The sequence below is a fragment of the Neoarius graeffei genome, chromosome 7 (assembly GCF_027579695.1).
Source record: "Neoarius graeffei isolate fNeoGra1 chromosome 7, fNeoGra1.pri, whole genome shotgun sequence".
In the NCBI taxonomy this organism is placed as follows: domain Eukaryota; kingdom Metazoa; phylum Chordata; class Actinopteri; order Siluriformes; family Ariidae; genus Neoarius; species Neoarius graeffei.
Window position 1 is genome coordinate 18,260,571 of NC_083575.1, and position 18,773 is coordinate 18,279,343.

Sequence of the window (18,773 nt, forward strand, 5' to 3'; positions counted from 1 at the left end):
TAGCTCAGGTAAAATGCTTCTGATGATGTCTGTGGTTCAGGAGTGGCTTGATATTAGGAATGCAGCAGTTGTAGCCCCTTTTCTGAAGATGTCTGTACTTGATGGCTCTTGATGCACTGACACCAGCCTTAGTCACCAGCCTTGTGAAGCTCTCACAAGTTCTTGAATCGACTTTGCTTGACAACCCTCTCATGGCTGCAGTTGTCCCTGTTGCTTGTGCACCTTTTCCAGCCAGCCTGACTGTGGCTGTGTGTACTGAACTACACCAAGAGATGCACTGTATTTATACTGTTTTACTCAAACTCAAAATGAAATGTTCTAATATTTTGAGGTTTTTTTTATTTATTTTATTTGCGCTGTAGACCATCATGATCAAAATGAACATAGAAAAATACTTGAAACATTTTAATTGAGTGAAATGACTAGAATATATTAAATTTTCATTTTGTTAAATAACTGATGGAAAATATTGAATGTTTTCACAATATTCTATTTTTTTTTTTCAGACGCACTAGTAGTACTGCTGGTGCTTTGCTATTCCTGCTCTTCCTTTAAAAAGTCAGCTAATCTTTTGACTGACCTTTTTATTTTAATCATTACATTTTGATATCTAATAATGTGTGTTCAGTTACATAATATATGCTGTTCTCTAATATTGTCTTCTCAGATAAATGGATGTTTAAACAGATGGAGACATAGAAGAACTATATCAAGCTGCAGTCCTGGAATATTTTCATAGAAATGATGAATGTTTTGCTAATATTTTCCAAGATGTTGAGCCAACTCTTTCAGTTGTAGACATCTCTTGGAGCACTTGAAGCTCCTTTCTTGTGGTTGATGGGAGTGAGTGGTTTCTGTGGTTTTAATGTACGCTCTCCTGCTTACTCTGTGTGTCACCCCTGGAACACACAGGAATAAATAGTGCCTGCCAGCAAGCCTGGGGCCTAAGCTTTCCCTTCAGCCTTGAACACAAACGAATCATGTTGGTTCAGACCCTGCAGGTCATGGGGTGCCTCTGAGAAACACCACCAATAATATGGGGAAATAGTGTCAATTATCATGAAATTTTATTGGAAGAGCAATTGTAAATTTCATACAGTTTTTGGAATGTGTTTAAATATTACCCATTCTCACTCGCTGACTTTCAGTAAACACTTTATTATGGTCAGGGTCATGGTGAATCTGGAGCCTCTCCTGAGAATCCACCCCAGGATGGGATGCCAGTCCATTGCCAGGCACCATGCACATACAGTCACATACTAATTCACATCTGGGACATTTTATCTTAGCAGTTCACCTACCTGCATGGTTTTGGGAGGTTAGAAGAAACACACAAGGACACAGGAAGAACAATAAAGATCCTGTGTTATACATAGAAATCTATAAGTGTTATATAATAGAGATGCTGTGTTACATGATGGTGAGCACAGTTTTTCCTCCATTTTTTTTTTCCTGATAATCCACTCTCGCTTACACAATTGCTCAAGGAAAATTAACATGTTTAGTTTTAGAGATACTAAGCAGTTTTATTTCAGGTGCTATGTGTTACTTCCTTTATGCTGAACTAGGACATGAGACCCTAATATATCTGCTCTTTAACCAAAACCTGAAGTACTGGATTCTCACCTAATCACTAGTCTATTACTGAAGCCATTTCCTATGCTACATGTGTGAAAAACAGTCAGTCTACATTGCATCTTTGGAAAAAAGTGGTGAGCTTCCACCAGTAACCTAGATTTCATTGAAAACACACTGATAGATATACTGAGAAACATTTGCATGTGCTCAGTGCCAGATGATTTCAAGAAGCATTCCGGGTTTCAATTCACAGGTAGAAATCTGGATTAAAAAAAAAAAAACTCTAGCATGAAACAGTTTAAAGTAAAAGACATTTCTGCGCACCTGAGTGGTACAACAGAAAAGTGTTCGCCCTATCATTTGGAGATTGCTGCTTTGGTTCCTGATGATACCACAGCCAGCTGTGGCCAGGAGCTCAAGAGAGCAAAATTGGCCTGTGTTCTCAGGGAGGGAGGGGTGGCATAATATCTCCCCCTTGTCAATTATAGTGATGCTAGCCAATCCTGGGCATCTGTGAGCTTGTGCATGCAGAAGTGAGCAGATGACGCTTTCCTCAAAGTGTGTTACACCACCCCAATTCAAAAATATCTCATTGCCTGATATCATATGCCTCAGAGGAAGCATGTGATGACCTTCATCCTCCTGATAGCCTGTCTATTGGGTGGGAATTGGCCATGATCTTGGGGCAATTTGGGGGAAATATAATATAATACATAGTATACATTTCGGGCTTCAAAAGCAAACACAGAACCATAATCAGGGATTTTTTTTTGTCTGAATCTTTATGTAATGATGTTACTTGTTGGGTCAGTTTAAGTTCGACATGAGACTAATTTAGAATTGTAAAGAACTTTTGCTGAGGAGTAGGAAGGAAGGGAGAGGCTTGAAGACTTTATGCATTAATTTCTTAATGCATTCATATTTTAATTGGGTTTGCTTAAACAAAGCCAGTTTTGGTCAGCTCAGAGTGTGATTACTATGTTCACACCTACAGAGGTTACTGCATTCAAACAGACTATATACGGTAACTGCATACATGAAAGTACTTTAGGAGGTGGTAGAGTTCACAAAAACACTTATGCTCAGCTGATATTGTGTGATATCAACACCCTGAATTCAATAAAGTCATTTGGGTTTCTATATGGGCACCATGTGTGGGATAAGAAGTAAGCAAATAAGAGCTAATGTTGTGGTTGATTTATTAAAGCAAGACGGCCTTTCGATTTCATAAAATTGGTGAAATTTAGTCCCCTCTGAAATTTGGTCATTGTGATATACGTTTATTTCTGTAATATCTCACAAAATATCAGGCCATTCTGTGGCTGGGAAATTATTTAATTTGAGGGGACTCCCTAGCAAATAATGTGCATGAAATCGCCTGCTTCACGCAGTCAGGCAGGCGGATGAAGTCCGTGTGCACATGTGCAGGTTTACCTTTGATAGTACACTGACAGTTACATCATTTTGTTGCTAAACGAACAGCTGATCACCCCGAGGTGCTTGCTGACCACCGATATTTATTAGTTTGGTCCTGAATTACCTTTCCTCTGCAACATAATGTCTTCTCACTTTCCGTTACTGTAGCCGGTCTTCCACGTTTCATTTGCACACTCGTCCTCCATTTTTTTTCTCCTATTTCAAATTTGTATCCCACAATGCCTTGTGCAAATGGGGAAAGCTCACCACATGATGCATGATGTATTATCTTGAATTGGGTCATGTTGAAGCAGGAAAAAATAGTGAAGAATTTAGAGCTACTTGGCCCTAAATTCATTAATTGTTCTGTGGGGGGGACTAATAAAATTGGAAGTCTGTGATTTGAATTCAGTAGCTTTCATTCTACTCAACAAAAATAATTGGGTGTCAGGGAAAATTCTTTTTATGACCTACACTTGGAAAATATAAAAGGCAGTCTACCTTTAAATAACTGTTTCTACTCAGTTAATATAGGTATCCAGTTATTTAGCACAAATCCAAAATCTTTTAGCACAAGTTCTAAAGTCTCTTAGCACAACTCTGGATTATGGTCACAATAATCGAAAAAATACTCATCTTGATATAGGAAGGGGTTTATTATGATTGCTTAGGGACTGGAAGCCAGAATTTCTGCTGCTGTGCATGTTAAGGATCAGTCGTTGATACCTGAAACGTGGACTGAAAATCCGATTCTTTGGTGTCTTTGGATATTTGTAGTTAAGCCATAACAAACCTTGAATTGTGGGCACCTTCATAGATAACGTCAGTCACTTCTGATCATATCACAAATTCAACTAACTGTCAATAATTATGTGTTTGCCCAATTAATTAACTGGGGGATTATGTCTCTTGCCTTGCTTGACAACGTGTTTTGCTGACTAAGAAGCAACCAACAGTTGCGATATGTAAACAAACGAAAAAACTTCCACTAAAGTATCCTAGAACGAATGGCAATTAAATAAAAGTGCAATATAAACATTCAGGAATGACAAAACAACCAAAATTAATATATCAATTGTTTATAATATATAGATTTAGGCACGGGCGGCACGGTGGTGTAGTGGTTAGTGCTGTCGCCTCACAGCAAGAAGGTCCGGGTTCGAGCCCCGTGGCTGGCGAGGGCCTTTCTGTGCGGAGTTTGCATGTTCTCCCCGTGTCCGCGTGGGTTTCCTCCGGGTGCTCCGGTTTCCCCCACAGTCCAAAGAAATGCAGGTTAGGTTAACTGGTGACTCTAAATTGACTGTAGGTGTGAATGTGAGTGTGAATGGTTGTCTGTGTCTATGTGTCAGCCCTGTGATGACCTGGCGACTTGTCCAGGGTGTACCCCGCCTTTCGCCCGTGGTCAGCTGGGATAGGCTCCAGCTTGCCTGCGACCCTGTAGAACAGGATAAAGCGGCTAGAGATGATGAGATTTGGGCACTGCCTAAAAGCAGAGCTCCCATCTGTTTCTGGGTTGTAGAATTTTCTTATATCATAGCCAGTCTCTTTTGTTTTATTTCTTTACTGGCTAGCACTGGCCACTAGGCGGTGTTTATGACTGGTAATTACTAACACTGGCCACTAGGCGGTGTGTATGACTGGTAATTACTAACACTGGCCACTAGGCGGTGTGTATGACTGGTAATTACTAACACTGACTACTAGGCGGTATGTATGACTGGTGGTACACAGACAAACCACAAAAAAATTGACTCGATGGGTTTACCATTTTTTCTTAGGTATGGTGCTCAGCTGGAGCTCCGCTAATATGACAATCGTGAAGCAAGAAGAAGATGAAGAAAGAGATTATGCTAAGATTGTAAGGGTTGTTTGATCATCAAGACAAGTTTCGAAGCTGTGGCTAGTTTACAGGGAAATTAACTTTGTTGCAGCATGTTTATATTTGATTTCAATATTTCTTTTTTTGTTCAATGCTATCAACCGCTAAAAAAAGTTATTTAACACTAAATTATCAAATCAATAAACCACAAACATTCATTTGCAGATTGTGTGAAAAAAACGCAGTGCGCAGATTACACACAATTCGCACAAGTTGATCAGATCAAGAACAGCTTGCACTTTATTTGAATAATAATAAAGTCTATTGTGTTTTTGTGTTGTTCTTTAAACCTGTTCTTGAAATAACAATGGGATAGATGACAAAACTTTCACTTCTCTAATCCTGTTGTTTTCTTTTAATTGAGCAGTCACAGCAATTATCTAAAATATAATAGCTTAATAAAATAACTGAAATAGCTGTATATAGTTTACTTTATTTTGACCTTTTTTGTAAAAAAATTTTAAATAAAGAACAAACAAAAAGCTTTCTTTAAACTCTTAGCTTGTAAATTTTGCTTGACTTTTCATTCTTTATCAAATTAGCAAATTGTAAATAATAAATATGATATAATTTAAGCTTAGCACTTTAATAAAGACAAAACAAACCTGGAAGTTGACTGTAGTGGTGTACTGTGTCAGGGTACGTGCTGTGTTAAATAATTTGGAGGGAGGATTGGTGACTAATATACAGGCTACATCAAACATGGAGGTTTCAAGATGGCGGAGTGGGGAAATACAATCGCTCATTTTCCATCGGAATCTCGGCAACTTTCATTAAAAAAATCCATCAAACATCTTTAAACATGATCAGTAAGTATTCATAATAAAGATTAAGTGTTCTTGGATCTTGTGCTAAGAGACTTTAGAACTTGTGCTAAAAAACTTTGGATTTGTGCTAAAAGACTTTTGTGCTAAATAACCGTAAACCCTGTGTGTATATGTAGCCAATCCACAGTCTTTTGTGTGATATCACCTTCTTATTTTGTCATGTCCACTTGCACAGTGAAATTCCTCCTCTGCATTTAACCCATCTGAAGCAGTGAACACACACGCGCGTGCAAGTGAGCAATAAGCACACACTTACCCAAAGCAGTGGGCAGCTATGCTACAGCACCCGGGGAGCAGTTGGGGGTTAGGTGCCTTGCTCAAGCCATGGATACAGAGGGAGAGGAAAGTGCTATTCATTCACTCCCTCCACATTTTTCCTACTGCTTCAGGGGAATCAAACCAGCGACCCTTTGGCCCCAAGCCTTCTCTAACCTTTAGGCCATGGCTGCCCCCAATATTTTGATTTCCATTAAATAACATTGCACTTGATGCTGTGTAACTGAACATGCTATGTTGCTTGAGTTGGGAAGAAAGGAAAGCTGCGATTTTTTGCACATGATCGTGAAAAATGGTGGTGAAGCTATGGAAGTTTCTTTTGACATCACTATTTTTTCTGGCATTTGTGGTCCTTTGACTTCAAGTACAGCCACAGATGGCGCCCTAGTGTGACTCTTAATCTCAATGTTATCGTAATTGTTGTGCATCTATAGTAATTGTTTTGTGTCTGTTATTATAAATAAACCTGTAGAGCCAGGACTGGCGTTTATTCTGGAGTTTATAATGTATCGGTGTGTAAAAGGAAAAACAAAACAGAAAACATAGATAGTTGATACTTATTGATTTCACAGTTGTTATTGATAAGTGCCAAGTGCTTGATAAGTGAGTCGTTATAATTAAGTGCTAGATTGTGCCATGCACTGTCTGGTAGGAGTGTGTCTACATTTTTAACAACCTGAAAAATAATTAGTGGTTTAATCATCAAAATTAATAGCAATTTTAACAATAGGTATAGCAAGTTGTTAGGAATTAATAGTGGAGAAGGATGCAAGTGCAGATTTCTATTTATTAGAGTGAAACACATGAAAACAAAGCCTATGATTATGAAACAACACATAAAACAAGAACTAGAGATGCATGATAAAAAAACATGAAAATGATGTGGACTAACCAACATTCTACAACATTCAGTAAACATAAACATGAATTGCATGCAAACAGTCATGTGACCTGGTGAGTGTGGTGATCAGGTGATGTACAGGGGCCGATCAGAATCATTCTGTGTTATATTTGGCACGACCATGACATAAGCATAGTAGAGTTGTATAGATAATAACAATAAAAAAATAGCAGGTAATGTGATTCACATTTGTGTGCAAAGGAACCTCATACTCAAATATGATTTCATTTTGGAGTGATATGATTTCATATCGACACTAAAACATGCCAGACTTGTTTTTATTCATTTGGTAGTCTGATTCATTCAATATTTAATTTTATTCAGTGTTTTATTTATACAAAATGAGGATTTGCCTATTGGTTCAGGATGTAAACTTGGCTCACCTTATGTTTATAAAGCTTTCAATAAATCTGATTTCAGTTAATTCTGACCTAAAATGAATAAAAAAACCCTCTAATGTATAAATAGAGTTCACATAACTACTTGTAGCTGTAGCTTATGGCTTCAAAGAGCATAAAAAACAGAGCATACTTCTATAGCTGTCTATATACACTTACATGTTACCTTGAATTTTAGTCAAAACAAAGGATTATAAAATGCAACTCTTCTGGACCATCCTTTGTTCTGTTGTAACTATGTTCATTTATTGATTGATTTTTTTGTTTCATGTTTTTATTTTGTTTCCATTTTCAATGCCATTTTTAGGGTTTTGAAGCTGATTCATCAATTCTACTCTAATCACCAATCTTTTGGATGCCATAAAACAGTTTTTTCCCCCTCTCCTTGTACATCATTCTATGCACTCAAAACTGTGGTCATTTAAGGGACAATGGGCCTCGTCTCTGTTATCAGTCTTATAGCAAAGTTGTGTGTAAGTTAAAACAAATCCAAAAAAAGATTCACCAGAGTTACAAAAGTTTTGGAAACACTGATTTTTCTTTGTACCCGTGTGCATGTGTTGAATGACAATCATCCATGAATTACCAGCTGTGTAGTATTGCTGATTTGCATTTGGTGACACACCCACAAAACTTCATAAAAGGCAAATAGACAAGTAATTAGTGCAAGTTATTTTGACTCACATTTATGCCTTATGTCTATATATATTTTGTCTGGAGAGCAGAAGGAGTTACTGGTATCTCAGGAGTAGCATGTGTAACTCAACAGAAAGAGGGGGGACACAGATGGAGAGAGAAACACATTGTTAGGTATGCTTATTGTCACATAATGGTTAATAACAGTGTCCATTATGTCCTAAGTGCAAGCAGGGAGTCCGGCAAGACTAGCTATGACAGCATAACTAAAAGGGAGGGCCAGAAGGTAACACAGACATGAGTGTGCCATGGAACATAAAGCGGTCAGCCACTCCACTGTCAAAAAACCTGAGTGACCACGTGAGAGTGGGGGGATGTCAGCATCCAGACACAATGTTTAAGTCTAGGCTGAAAAAATGTTTGTTTAGTTACGCCTTTTGTTAATAGCTTTTTATTGGAGCAGATCTGGAGGGTTCATAGGCATCGAGTATTTTGGTAAACATTTTTACCAAAATACTCGATGCCTAAGAATCCTCCAGATTTGATCCAATAAAAAGTTGTTAACAAAAGGCTTAACCAAACACTTATTGTACGGCTGTTTCATCACTGTACAGCTTTGTAAGAGAAGGCCCTGCCCCTGCTGTAACCTTCACTTATTTGAGGTACCAACAAATAGCCTGCACCTTTTATCTAAGCAGGCATGACAGGTCATAAATGACCACAAGTTTGCTCAGGTACTGTAGTGTGAGACCAATCAGTGCTTGATAGGTCAATAGTAGTATTTTGTATTCAATATGAAATTTGATTGGGATCCAGTGCAGTGTGGACAAGATATGGGTGATGTGGTTGTATATTCTTGTTCTAATCAGGAGTCCTGCTGCTACATTCTGGACAAACTGGAGCTTATTTATGCACCTACTAGAACATCTAGACAGTAAGGTATGAGACTAATCCAACCTAGAGGTAACGAAAGCATTAACTAGTTTTTCTCCATCATGCAGTGACATTATATTATCTTAGCAGTATTTCTGAGAGGAAAGAAGGCTATCCTAGTAATATTATCTACATGAGCTTCAAATGAAAGATTGGAGTCAGTGATCACACCAAGATCTTTTCCTGCTGCACAAAATGGAACAGAAAGGACTTCCAGGATTACTATTATCAGAAAGCTTACTCCTCGCTGCATGTGATCCTAATACTTCTGTCTTGTCAGATATAAGTTGAAAGAAGTTAATAAGCATTCGGTGTCAAATGTCCTTCACACATTCCTCAATTTTATTAAGCTGGTGTCTCTCATATGGCTTTGCTGAAATGTTCAACTGTCTGTCATCAGCATAGCAGTAGACGCTTATACTGTACCATGTTGCATATATAAAGGAAAAAAGGAGTGAGCCTTGCAGAACACCAAACTTTACTTTAGTATGCGTAAAGTCACCGTTTACATCAACAAACTGATAGCAATCAGTCAAATAAGACCTGAAATCAGGTTAAGTCATTCTTCAGTTTTAGCATGCTTTTAAACTAGAATCTGACTTGCCTGTGTCTTTTGATTGCTTGAATTTGATTCCTTTTTTTTTACTTTGTTATGCCTTACACTGCATGCGCAGTTTGTCCCATTCCAGTCTTGGGCAGTATACTGACTACTCGCAAACCCCAAAGAGCAGAGCCTCATAACCAATGAGAAATCAAATACATATTGTTATTGAGATTGCATTTGAAAGCAAAGTGGGACATTTGATCATTCCTTACTCCTTCTGATTTGTGCCCAGTATCCAACTGTAGGAATTCTAAAGGGGTTTGTTTTGCTGCCTCAACCACATGGAATTTGCTTTAGATTAGCATCTGCATTTAGGTCATAAGCACCTCAACACTCAGTAAAATGTATTTTTTGGACATGGTTAGTTATCAGATATTATGTTTAATAGTTCTGATGTCATGTTCCACAGTTTGTTTTTTTTAGATTTTTTTGGGCTTTTTGCACCTTTATTGGATAGGACAGTGTAGAGACAGGAAATGAGCAGGAGAGAGAGACAGGGAGGGATTGGGAAATGACCTCGGGCCGGAATCGAACCCGGGTCCCCGGATTTATGGCATGGCGCCTTATCCACCTGAGCCACAACGCCCCCTGTTCCACAGTTTAACTTAACTAATTTGTGCATTTATTACTAACTTTCTTGCTAATTTGTCTTTTATTGTGTGGGTCATCATTAAATTTATGGTGCAAAAGAAATGTTGGGCTCAGTTCTTTCAGTCACTTTCAATCATTCACCCATGTTAGACTGATGATTTCTGTGTTGATGCAGCCAATTATTTTTGTGAAAAGAGTTTTAATCTGTGCCAAAGTAAATAGCAACAGTCCCTCGAGCCTTCACCTTTGCCCTTCAGTGTAAGATTACAATCTGCATTTAGGTCATAAGCACCTCAACACTCAGTTCAACCACCATTATTGTTTTAAAAGCAACACTGGTATGCTTGGGGTATTATGTTTCTGATGCATAGTATGTCATATGTCACCCTAGATACTGATGCTCTGTTGTGTTATATCACGCTTCTGGTTCCAGAAAGCCAGCATGCTATCTAAAAACACACACTGACATGAATTTATGCCTGCTTTGTTTGGTTCAATGTAAACAACCAAATCCAGCATATTGAGGGGTCTTTTTAATGACAATATTGTGGAATATTTGTGTAAAAGGTGCTATAGAGAAAAAGGAGGTATTCCAGTGGCCATGAGTCTCACCAGAAATATTGGCACATGAGATGTCTTGCAAATAACACTGCATTTTTTGACACCAAGAGGAGGCTGTGTCCTGGTCATTGAATCAAACTGAGGCCTCTGATGTCTGAAAGCAGATTTTATTTCCACATGAGAGCCAAATATGGTGTCAACAGTTTGTTTCAAGTGGATATTCTGTGTTTATAATGGAGTTTTGCCTATAAAGACATATATTTACATTACAGGCATTTAGCAGACACTCTTATCCAGAGCAATGTACAAGTGCAGAAGTCAAGTACAAGAAGTGCTGAACTTCTAGACAAGAAATTTCTCATGCCATATGAACAAGCGACAGAATAACAATATTCTGTTGAAGTAACAAAAATCAGCAAAACAGGCAAGGAAAACAAGACTGCCATGCAAATGAGCTGACAAAGTACAACTAAATCGAGAAAAATAAATCCCAACAGCTAACACCAAGTCATCATGACCAGGCTAGACAGTACACAGCCTGGGTTGGTCAAGACAGCTACGTGATTACACAGTAGGCAGGGAAACAGAGGAGAGGTACAGCTTGAAGAAGTGGGTCTTCCGTCTGCGTTTGAAGGTGGTCAGGGAGTCAGCAGTTCTGACCTCATTGGGAAGGTCATTCCACCAACAGGGAGCCAGGACAGACAGCAGTCTTGAGCAGGCTGGGGAGGAGCAGAGAGGAGGAGGGGCTAGGTGACCAGTAGCAGCAGAGCATAGTGATCTGGCTGGCGCATAGGGTTGGATCAGTCTCTGGAGGTATGCTGGACCTGACCTCTTGACTGCCTGTTAAGCTAGCACCAACGCCTTAAATTTGATGTAAGCGAGCTACGACAGGCAGCCAGTGAAGGGCAGCGAGCAGATGGGTAGCATGGGAGGATTAAGGGAGGTTGTAGCCCAGGTCAGCTGAAGCATTCTGGATGAGCTGCAGGGGTCTGGTGTCAGATGCTGGGAGGGCAGCGAGGAGAGAGAGTTGCAGTAGTCCAAGCAGGAGAAGATCAGCACTTGGACCAGGAGCTGAGTAAAGTCAGTAGTGAGGAAGGGACAGAGCCTTTGAATGTTGTAATGGAGAATTCCACATCTCCAGGTCACTGCAGCAATGTTCACTGAAGAGGTGAGTCTGTCATCGAACACCGCCACTAGGTTCTTCGCACTGGGTAAAGGTGACCTAGAGATATCCCCCAGGGAGATAATGAAGTCTAGGAGTGGAGAAGATGGAATGGGAATGAAGATCACCTCTGTCTTGCCTGGGTTGAGCTTCAAGTGATGGTTGTCCATCTAGCTCTGGATGTCACACAGGTAAGCAGAGATGCGAGCAGAGACCTGTGTGTCAGAAAGAGGAAAAGAAAGAAACAATTGAGTGTCATCAGCATCGCAGTGGTAGGATAGACAATGAGCAGAGATAATCGGGCTGAGAGACTTGGAGAGGGAGAAGAGAAGCAGACCAAGGACTGAATCTTGGGGGACACCAGTGATAAGTGGGTGTGGTGTTGATACTGTACCAGCCCAGGTAACCTGGAAGGAGTGACCGGAGAGATAGGACTTGAACCAATCCAGGGCTGTCCCACAGATCCCCAGTGCTGATAGGGAAAACAGGAGGATGGGGTGATCAACTGCACCAGAAATGTATATCAAATGCAATAGAAAGGTCTAAGAGAATTAGGACAGAGGAGAGGGAGGCAGCATTTGCTGTCTGAACTGCCTCACTGATGGATGGAATTGCAGTCTTGGTTGAGTATCCAGCTTGGAAGCCAGACTTATGAGGATCCAGGAGGTTGTTTTGAGTGAGAAAAGAGGAAAATTGGTTAGCAACAGTACATTCAAGCTTTTTTGAAGGGGAGAAGAGAAACTGGGCAGTAGTTCTGGATGACAGAGGGGTCTAGGGTAGGTTTTTTCAGCAGCGGGATGATGTGGATCCATTCAAAGCTGGAGAGAAAGTATCCAGAGGACAAGAAAGAGTTGACAAGAGAAGTGATAAATGGCAGGATGTCAGGAGTGGTGGTCTGGAGGAGAGATGAAGGGATAGGGTCAAGGGCACAGGTGGTAACATGGTGAGACAGCAGGAACTGGGAGATATCAGATGTGGAAAGGGGGGGGGGGGGGGGGAAGCAGAAAGCAAGGGTGGGGGAATATGAATGGCCATAATCTTTTCTTCAAAGATAACCGCGAAGTTCTCTGCAGTGATAGAGGACTGAGGTGCAGCTGGTGGAGAGCTGAGGAGAGAAGAGAACACAGTTGATGAGGGTTAGATATGGAGTTATGAATTTTGGAATGATAAAATTTGACCTTATTTAGAACATCTGACATCTTGCCTGGACAACACTTGAATCATTTTTATATAAACTTAAATCATTTAGGATGCTCAAACCCTAACATTTATAATGATGTTTAAACAGCTGATGATTAACCTTCTTCAGTTGGTTTATATTGTATTACTTGCCTTTTATATTAACAATAAAATGATGCCATATGTTTTGCTTTTTTTTTTTTTTTAAATATCTTGCTTTTTCTGTGATAGAATACAGTTACATTCCTCTAAACCTGTCTTGTCTATTTGGAAAAACTTTCTAAGATGCTATTTAATATATTCTTTACTTACGAGCTGATTAATTTAATGCCATCTTGAAACAGTACAAAATTCTTATTACAAGGCAGATTTAATAATAACTTCTGTGTGCTTAAAGTATTTTTTAAAAATATTTTTATCCCCTGACATGTTACTGGTCAGCTCCATCTGCCTTTTGGCAACATTACAAGTGAAATATTGGACGAAGAGTCCTTATAACAACTTATATGCTCAATTACAGCCCACTGTGATTAATCAATAGAACAATTTATATACAACCCTGTTTCCAAAAAAAGTGGGGTGCTGTGTAAAATGTAAATAAAAGCAGAATGTGATGATTTTCAAATCACGGAAACCCTATATTTCATTGAAAATAGTATAAAGGCATCATATATGTTGAAACTGAGAAATCTTATTGTTTTTTGAAAAATATATGTTCATTTTGAATTTATTCCCAGCAACATGTTTCAATAAAAGGTGGAACAAGGGCAACAAAAGACTGGAAAAGTTATGTTAATTAAAAAAAAAAAAAAAACCCTACAGTATTTACTGTAGGTTAATTGGGAACAGGTTAGTAACATGATTGGGTATAAAAAGAGCATCCCATAGAGGCCGAGACTGTCAGAAGTAAACATGGTGAGTTGTTCACCAGTCTGTGAAAGACTGTAGGTAAATAGTACAGCAATTTAAGAATAATGTTCCTCAATATAAAATTGCAAAGAATTTTTGGATTACATCATCTACAGTACAGATCATTAAAAGATTCAGAAAATCTGGCAAAATCTCTGTACTCAAGGGACAAGGCCGAATACCAGTGTTGGATGCCCATGATCTTTGGGACCTCAGGTAGCACGACATTAAAAACGGACACAATTCTGTAGTGAAAATTGCTGCAAGGTTCAGGAACACTTCCAAAAACCATTGTCAGTGAACACAGTTCATTACTGCATCCACAAACGCAAGTAAAACCTATATATAAACAATATCCAGAAACACAGCTGCTTTCTATGAGCCTGAGCTCATTTACGATGGACTGAGACAAAGTGGAAAACTGTCCTGTGTTCTGATGATTTGAAATTAATGTGGAGTAATATATACAGGTTTTGGAGCAATATGTTGCCTTCCAGATGACATCTTTTTCAGGGAAGGCCTTGCTTATTTCAGCAAAATAATGTCATACCACATTCTGCACATATTACAACTGCATGACTTCATAGTAAAAGAGCTCAGGTGCTAAACTGGCCTGACTGTAGTCGAGACCTGTCTCCCATTGAAAACGTCTGGTGCATTATGAAGCACAAAATACAACAAAGGAGACCCTGAACTGTTGAGCAGCTAAAAGCCTACAGTATATCAGGCAAGAATGGGACAGCATTTTGCTTTCAAAACTAGGGTAACCGTCATCTCCTCGGTTCCCAAATGTTTAGAGTGTTGTTAAAAGTAGAGGTGATGCAACACAGCAGGAAACATGTCCTTGTCCCAACTTTTTTTGAAACGTGTTGCTGGCATCAAATTCAAAATGAGCATATGTTTTTCAAACAATAATAACATTTCTCAGTTTCAATATTTAATATGTTGTCTTCATACAACCCCGATTCCAAAAAAGTTGGGACAAAGTACAAATTATAAATAAAAACGGAATGCAATAATTTACAAATCTCAAAAACTGATATTGTATTCACAATAGAACAGACAACATATCAAATGTCGAAAGTGAGACATTTTGAAATTTCATGCCAAATATTGGCTCATTTGAAATTTCATGCCAGCAACACCTCAAAAAAGTTGGGACAGGGGCAATAAGAGGCTGGAAAAGTTAAAGGTACAAAAAAGGAACAGCTGGAGGACCAAATTGCAACTCATTAGGTCAATTGGCAATAGTTCATTAACATGACTGGGTACAAAAAGAGCATCTTGGAGTGGCAGCGGCTCTCAGAAGTAAAGATGGGAAGAGGATCACCAATCCCCCTAATTCTGTGTCGACAAATAGTGGAGCAATATCAGAAAGGAGTTTGACAGTGTAAAATTGCAAAGAGTTTGAACATATCTACAGTGCATAATATCATCAAAAGATTCAGAGAATCTGGAAGAATCTCTGTGCGTAAGGGTCAAGGCCGGAAAACCATACTGGGTGCCCGTGATCTTCGGGCCCTTAGACGGGACTGCATCACATACAGGCATGCTTCTGTATTGGAAATCACAAAATGGGCTCAGGAATATTTCCAGAGAACATCATCTGTGAACACAATTCACCGTGCCGTCCGCTGTTGCCAGCTAAAACTCTATAGTTCAAAGAAGAAGCCGTATCTAAACATGATCCAGAAGCGCAGACGTCTTCTCTGGGCCAAGGCTCATTTAAAATGGACTGTGGCAAAGTGGAAAACTGTTCTGTGGTCAGACAAATCAAAATTTGAAGTTCTTTATGGAAATCAGGGACGCCGTGTCATTCAGACTAAAGAGGAGAAGGACGACCCAAGTTGTTATCAGCGCTCAGTTCAGAAGCCTGCACCTCTGATGGTATGGGGTTGCATTAGTACGTGTGGCATGGGCAGCTTACACATCTGGAAAGACACCATCAATGCTGAAAAGTATATCCAGGTTCTAGAGCAACATATGCTCCCATCCAGACAACATCTCTTTCAGGGAAGACCTTGCATTTTCCAACGTGACAATGCCAAGCCACATACTGCATCAGTTACAGCATCATAGCTGCGTAGAAGGGTCCGGGTACTGAACTGGCCAGCCTGCAGTCCAGATCTTTCACCCATAGAAAACATTTGGCGCATCATAAAATGGAAGATACGACAAAAAGGACCCAAGACAGTTGAGCAACTAGAATCCTACATTAGACAAGAATGGCTTAACATTCCTATCCCTAAACTTGAGCAGCTTGTCTCCTCAGTCCCCAGACGTTTACAGACTGTTGTAAAGAGAAAAGGGGATGTCTCACAGTGGTAAACGTGGCCTTGTCCCAACTTTGAGATGTGTTGTTGTCATGAAATTTAAAATCACCTAATTTCTCTTTAAATGATACATTTTCTCAGTTTAAACATTTGATATGTCATCCATGTTCTATTCTGAATAGAATGTGGAATTTTGAAACTTCCACATCATTGCATTCCATTTTTATTTACAATTTGTACTTTGTCCCAACTTTTTTGGAATCGGGGTTGTATTATTTTCAATAGAATATAGGGTTTTCTTGATTTGCAAATCACTGCATTCTGTTTTTATTTATATTTTACACAGTGTCCCAACTTTCTTTGGAAATGGGATTGTACATGAATGCACAGAGAATGAAAAGCAGACAGGAATGGAGAGACTTGACTTTTTTGTACTTCTATAATATTGAATGTTTTAATCAACTGAAAATGGAAACTTAAACCAGATATTTATGCATTGCTTATTTTTGCTGTCAAAAATGTATTCAGACACCACTATATCATATGGAATTTGAATTTTGCCGTATCATTGCACCCCGGTACACTGGTCGTTTCAAGTAAACTTACCACTTGGGGCATATTCAGATCCATATCCGGAGTTTGTCATGGGAATACAAGGTGTACGGCAGGAATACACCCCAAATAGTTTGCCAGTCCATCAGAGGGCACCATACACGCACACTCCCAAACACATGAGGCAATTTAGTGTACCCAATCTACATGGCATGTATTTGAGCAGTGATGCACATGGGAGGGAAATTAATAATCAAGAGAAAATTAATGTGGATACACGGAGAACATGGGGAAACCCTATACAGGCAGTGAACTGAGCTCAGGATTGGACTGGGGACCTAGAACCCTCAGAGTTGTGGTGTTCAAAATTAACCAACAAATTCCAACGATTCCAGAAATTTTAAGTGCTTCCTATTGTAATAAACTAGAATTTTTGTAATGTGTCAAAGTTATTATGGTAAATAAACTTATTAACAGCATGTTGTTTGATCCCCTTTCTTTTCCAGGTAACAAGAAAAGGGAGTCTTGTGGAAAGACATGCCAAGGGGACAGGGATGATGAGTGGATGGGGGTCAGTCTGGCGAGACAAGACAAACCCAATGGAAGAGTTCTGGTATGTTGTTGGGAATAAAATAGTGAAAGGGTTTATGGCTGAAATAACTTTAAATATCAGTACACTCTTCAACCAGCAATATAATTAAATTAAGAAGGTATAAAATTTAGTTTCCTTCTCTGGAATATAGAGCACATAAACCACATCATTAGTCCATTTATACACAAGTGTGAACAAAGCAATATATTTATTAAGCCAGTGCAAAAAGTACAAAAGAATCCTTCATGCTTCAACACATGGGCTCCAAGGGTATTGATGTAAAATGGAATTTATACTCATGAAAATACAACCTCATTTCAAGAAAAGTTTGGACATTTTCCAAAATGCAATTAAAAACAAGTGTGATTTGCTAATTCATGTGAACCTTTATTTAACTGATAAAAATCCAAAGAAATGGTTTCAATAGTTTTACTGAGGACCTTAATTGTATTTTGTAAATATAAACAAAAAGTTAGAATTCGATGCCTGCAACACTCAAAAGAGGTTGGGACAGAGGAATTATTACCATTGTATTACATGACGTTTGCTTTAATAACACTTTTTAATCATACGGGATCTGAGAATATTAATTGTTGCAGTCTTGCAATTGGAATTTTTGTCCATTCTTGCTTGATACAAGACTTCAGCTGCTCAGCAGTCTGTGGTCACCATTGTCCGATTCTCTTCATGATACCACATACATTCTCAACAGGCGACAGATCTGGACTGGCAGCAGGCCAGTCAAGCCCATGCACTCTGTCTATGAAGCCATGCTGTTGTAGCCTGTGCAGAATGAGGCCTGGCATTGTGCTGCTCAAATAAGCATGGACTTCCCAGGAAGAGACATTGCCTTGATGAATATGTCTCTGTAAAATCCTAATATTGTTAGGGTTTTGCTGGGAGTCGAACCCAGGTCGCTGGTGTAATGATCCAGCAAACCCCCACTAGGCCACCAGGGGAACGACTCAAGTGCAGAGGCGAAAGTAGAAAGTAGCAAAACCAGTTTATTTATACTATATACACTATATAGACCCCTTTCACATGACGTCACCACGCCGCGAGATTTTGTTAGGCGCCATATTGGAAGACCAAGTACATGCACTCACAATATAAAACAAAGTACGAGCGAGAGTAAAGTGACACGATAGCTGATAATTCTGGTCATGTGAGTACATTACCAGCTGCAGAAAGGGCACGGTATGTGGAGAAACTGGCTGTGATTGATAGGTTTGACCCATATGATAAGACTCGCGGCAAGGGAGAATGGAAACATAAGGAGGACCTGACACCAATTCTGCCATCTGTTTGCTACCCAGACATTGTAAACTATTTGTTGTTTACACCCAGTGCCTACACTCAGTGTTCAAACTATGCCGATATTTTCGGGGGGCCCCTTTTTTCCCTTGGGGGTGTGTGTGCTTGCGCTTGTCTCGGAGTGCGGATCTCCAAACACATGAGAAGCCGATCTTACGCACATATCACGCAGACTCCACACACGCATCGCGT

At 39.4% G+C, this 18,773-nt stretch overlaps 1 protein-coding gene across 3 annotated transcripts in view; it reads left to right on the forward strand.

The window, feature by feature from the left end:
• itga9 (integrin, alpha 9) overlaps positions 1 to 18,773 on the forward strand; it is a 259,270-nt gene that overhangs the window by 25,996 nt on the left and 214,501 nt on the right. For all 3 annotated transcript variants that reach the window (XM_060925348.1, XM_060925349.1, XM_060925350.1), the window contains one exon: positions 17,182 to 17,288. In XM_060925348.1, coding sequence (XP_060781331.1) covers positions 17,182 to 17,288 — 107 coding nt within the window. The remainder of the gene's footprint in view (positions 1 to 17,181; positions 17,289 to 18,773) is intronic.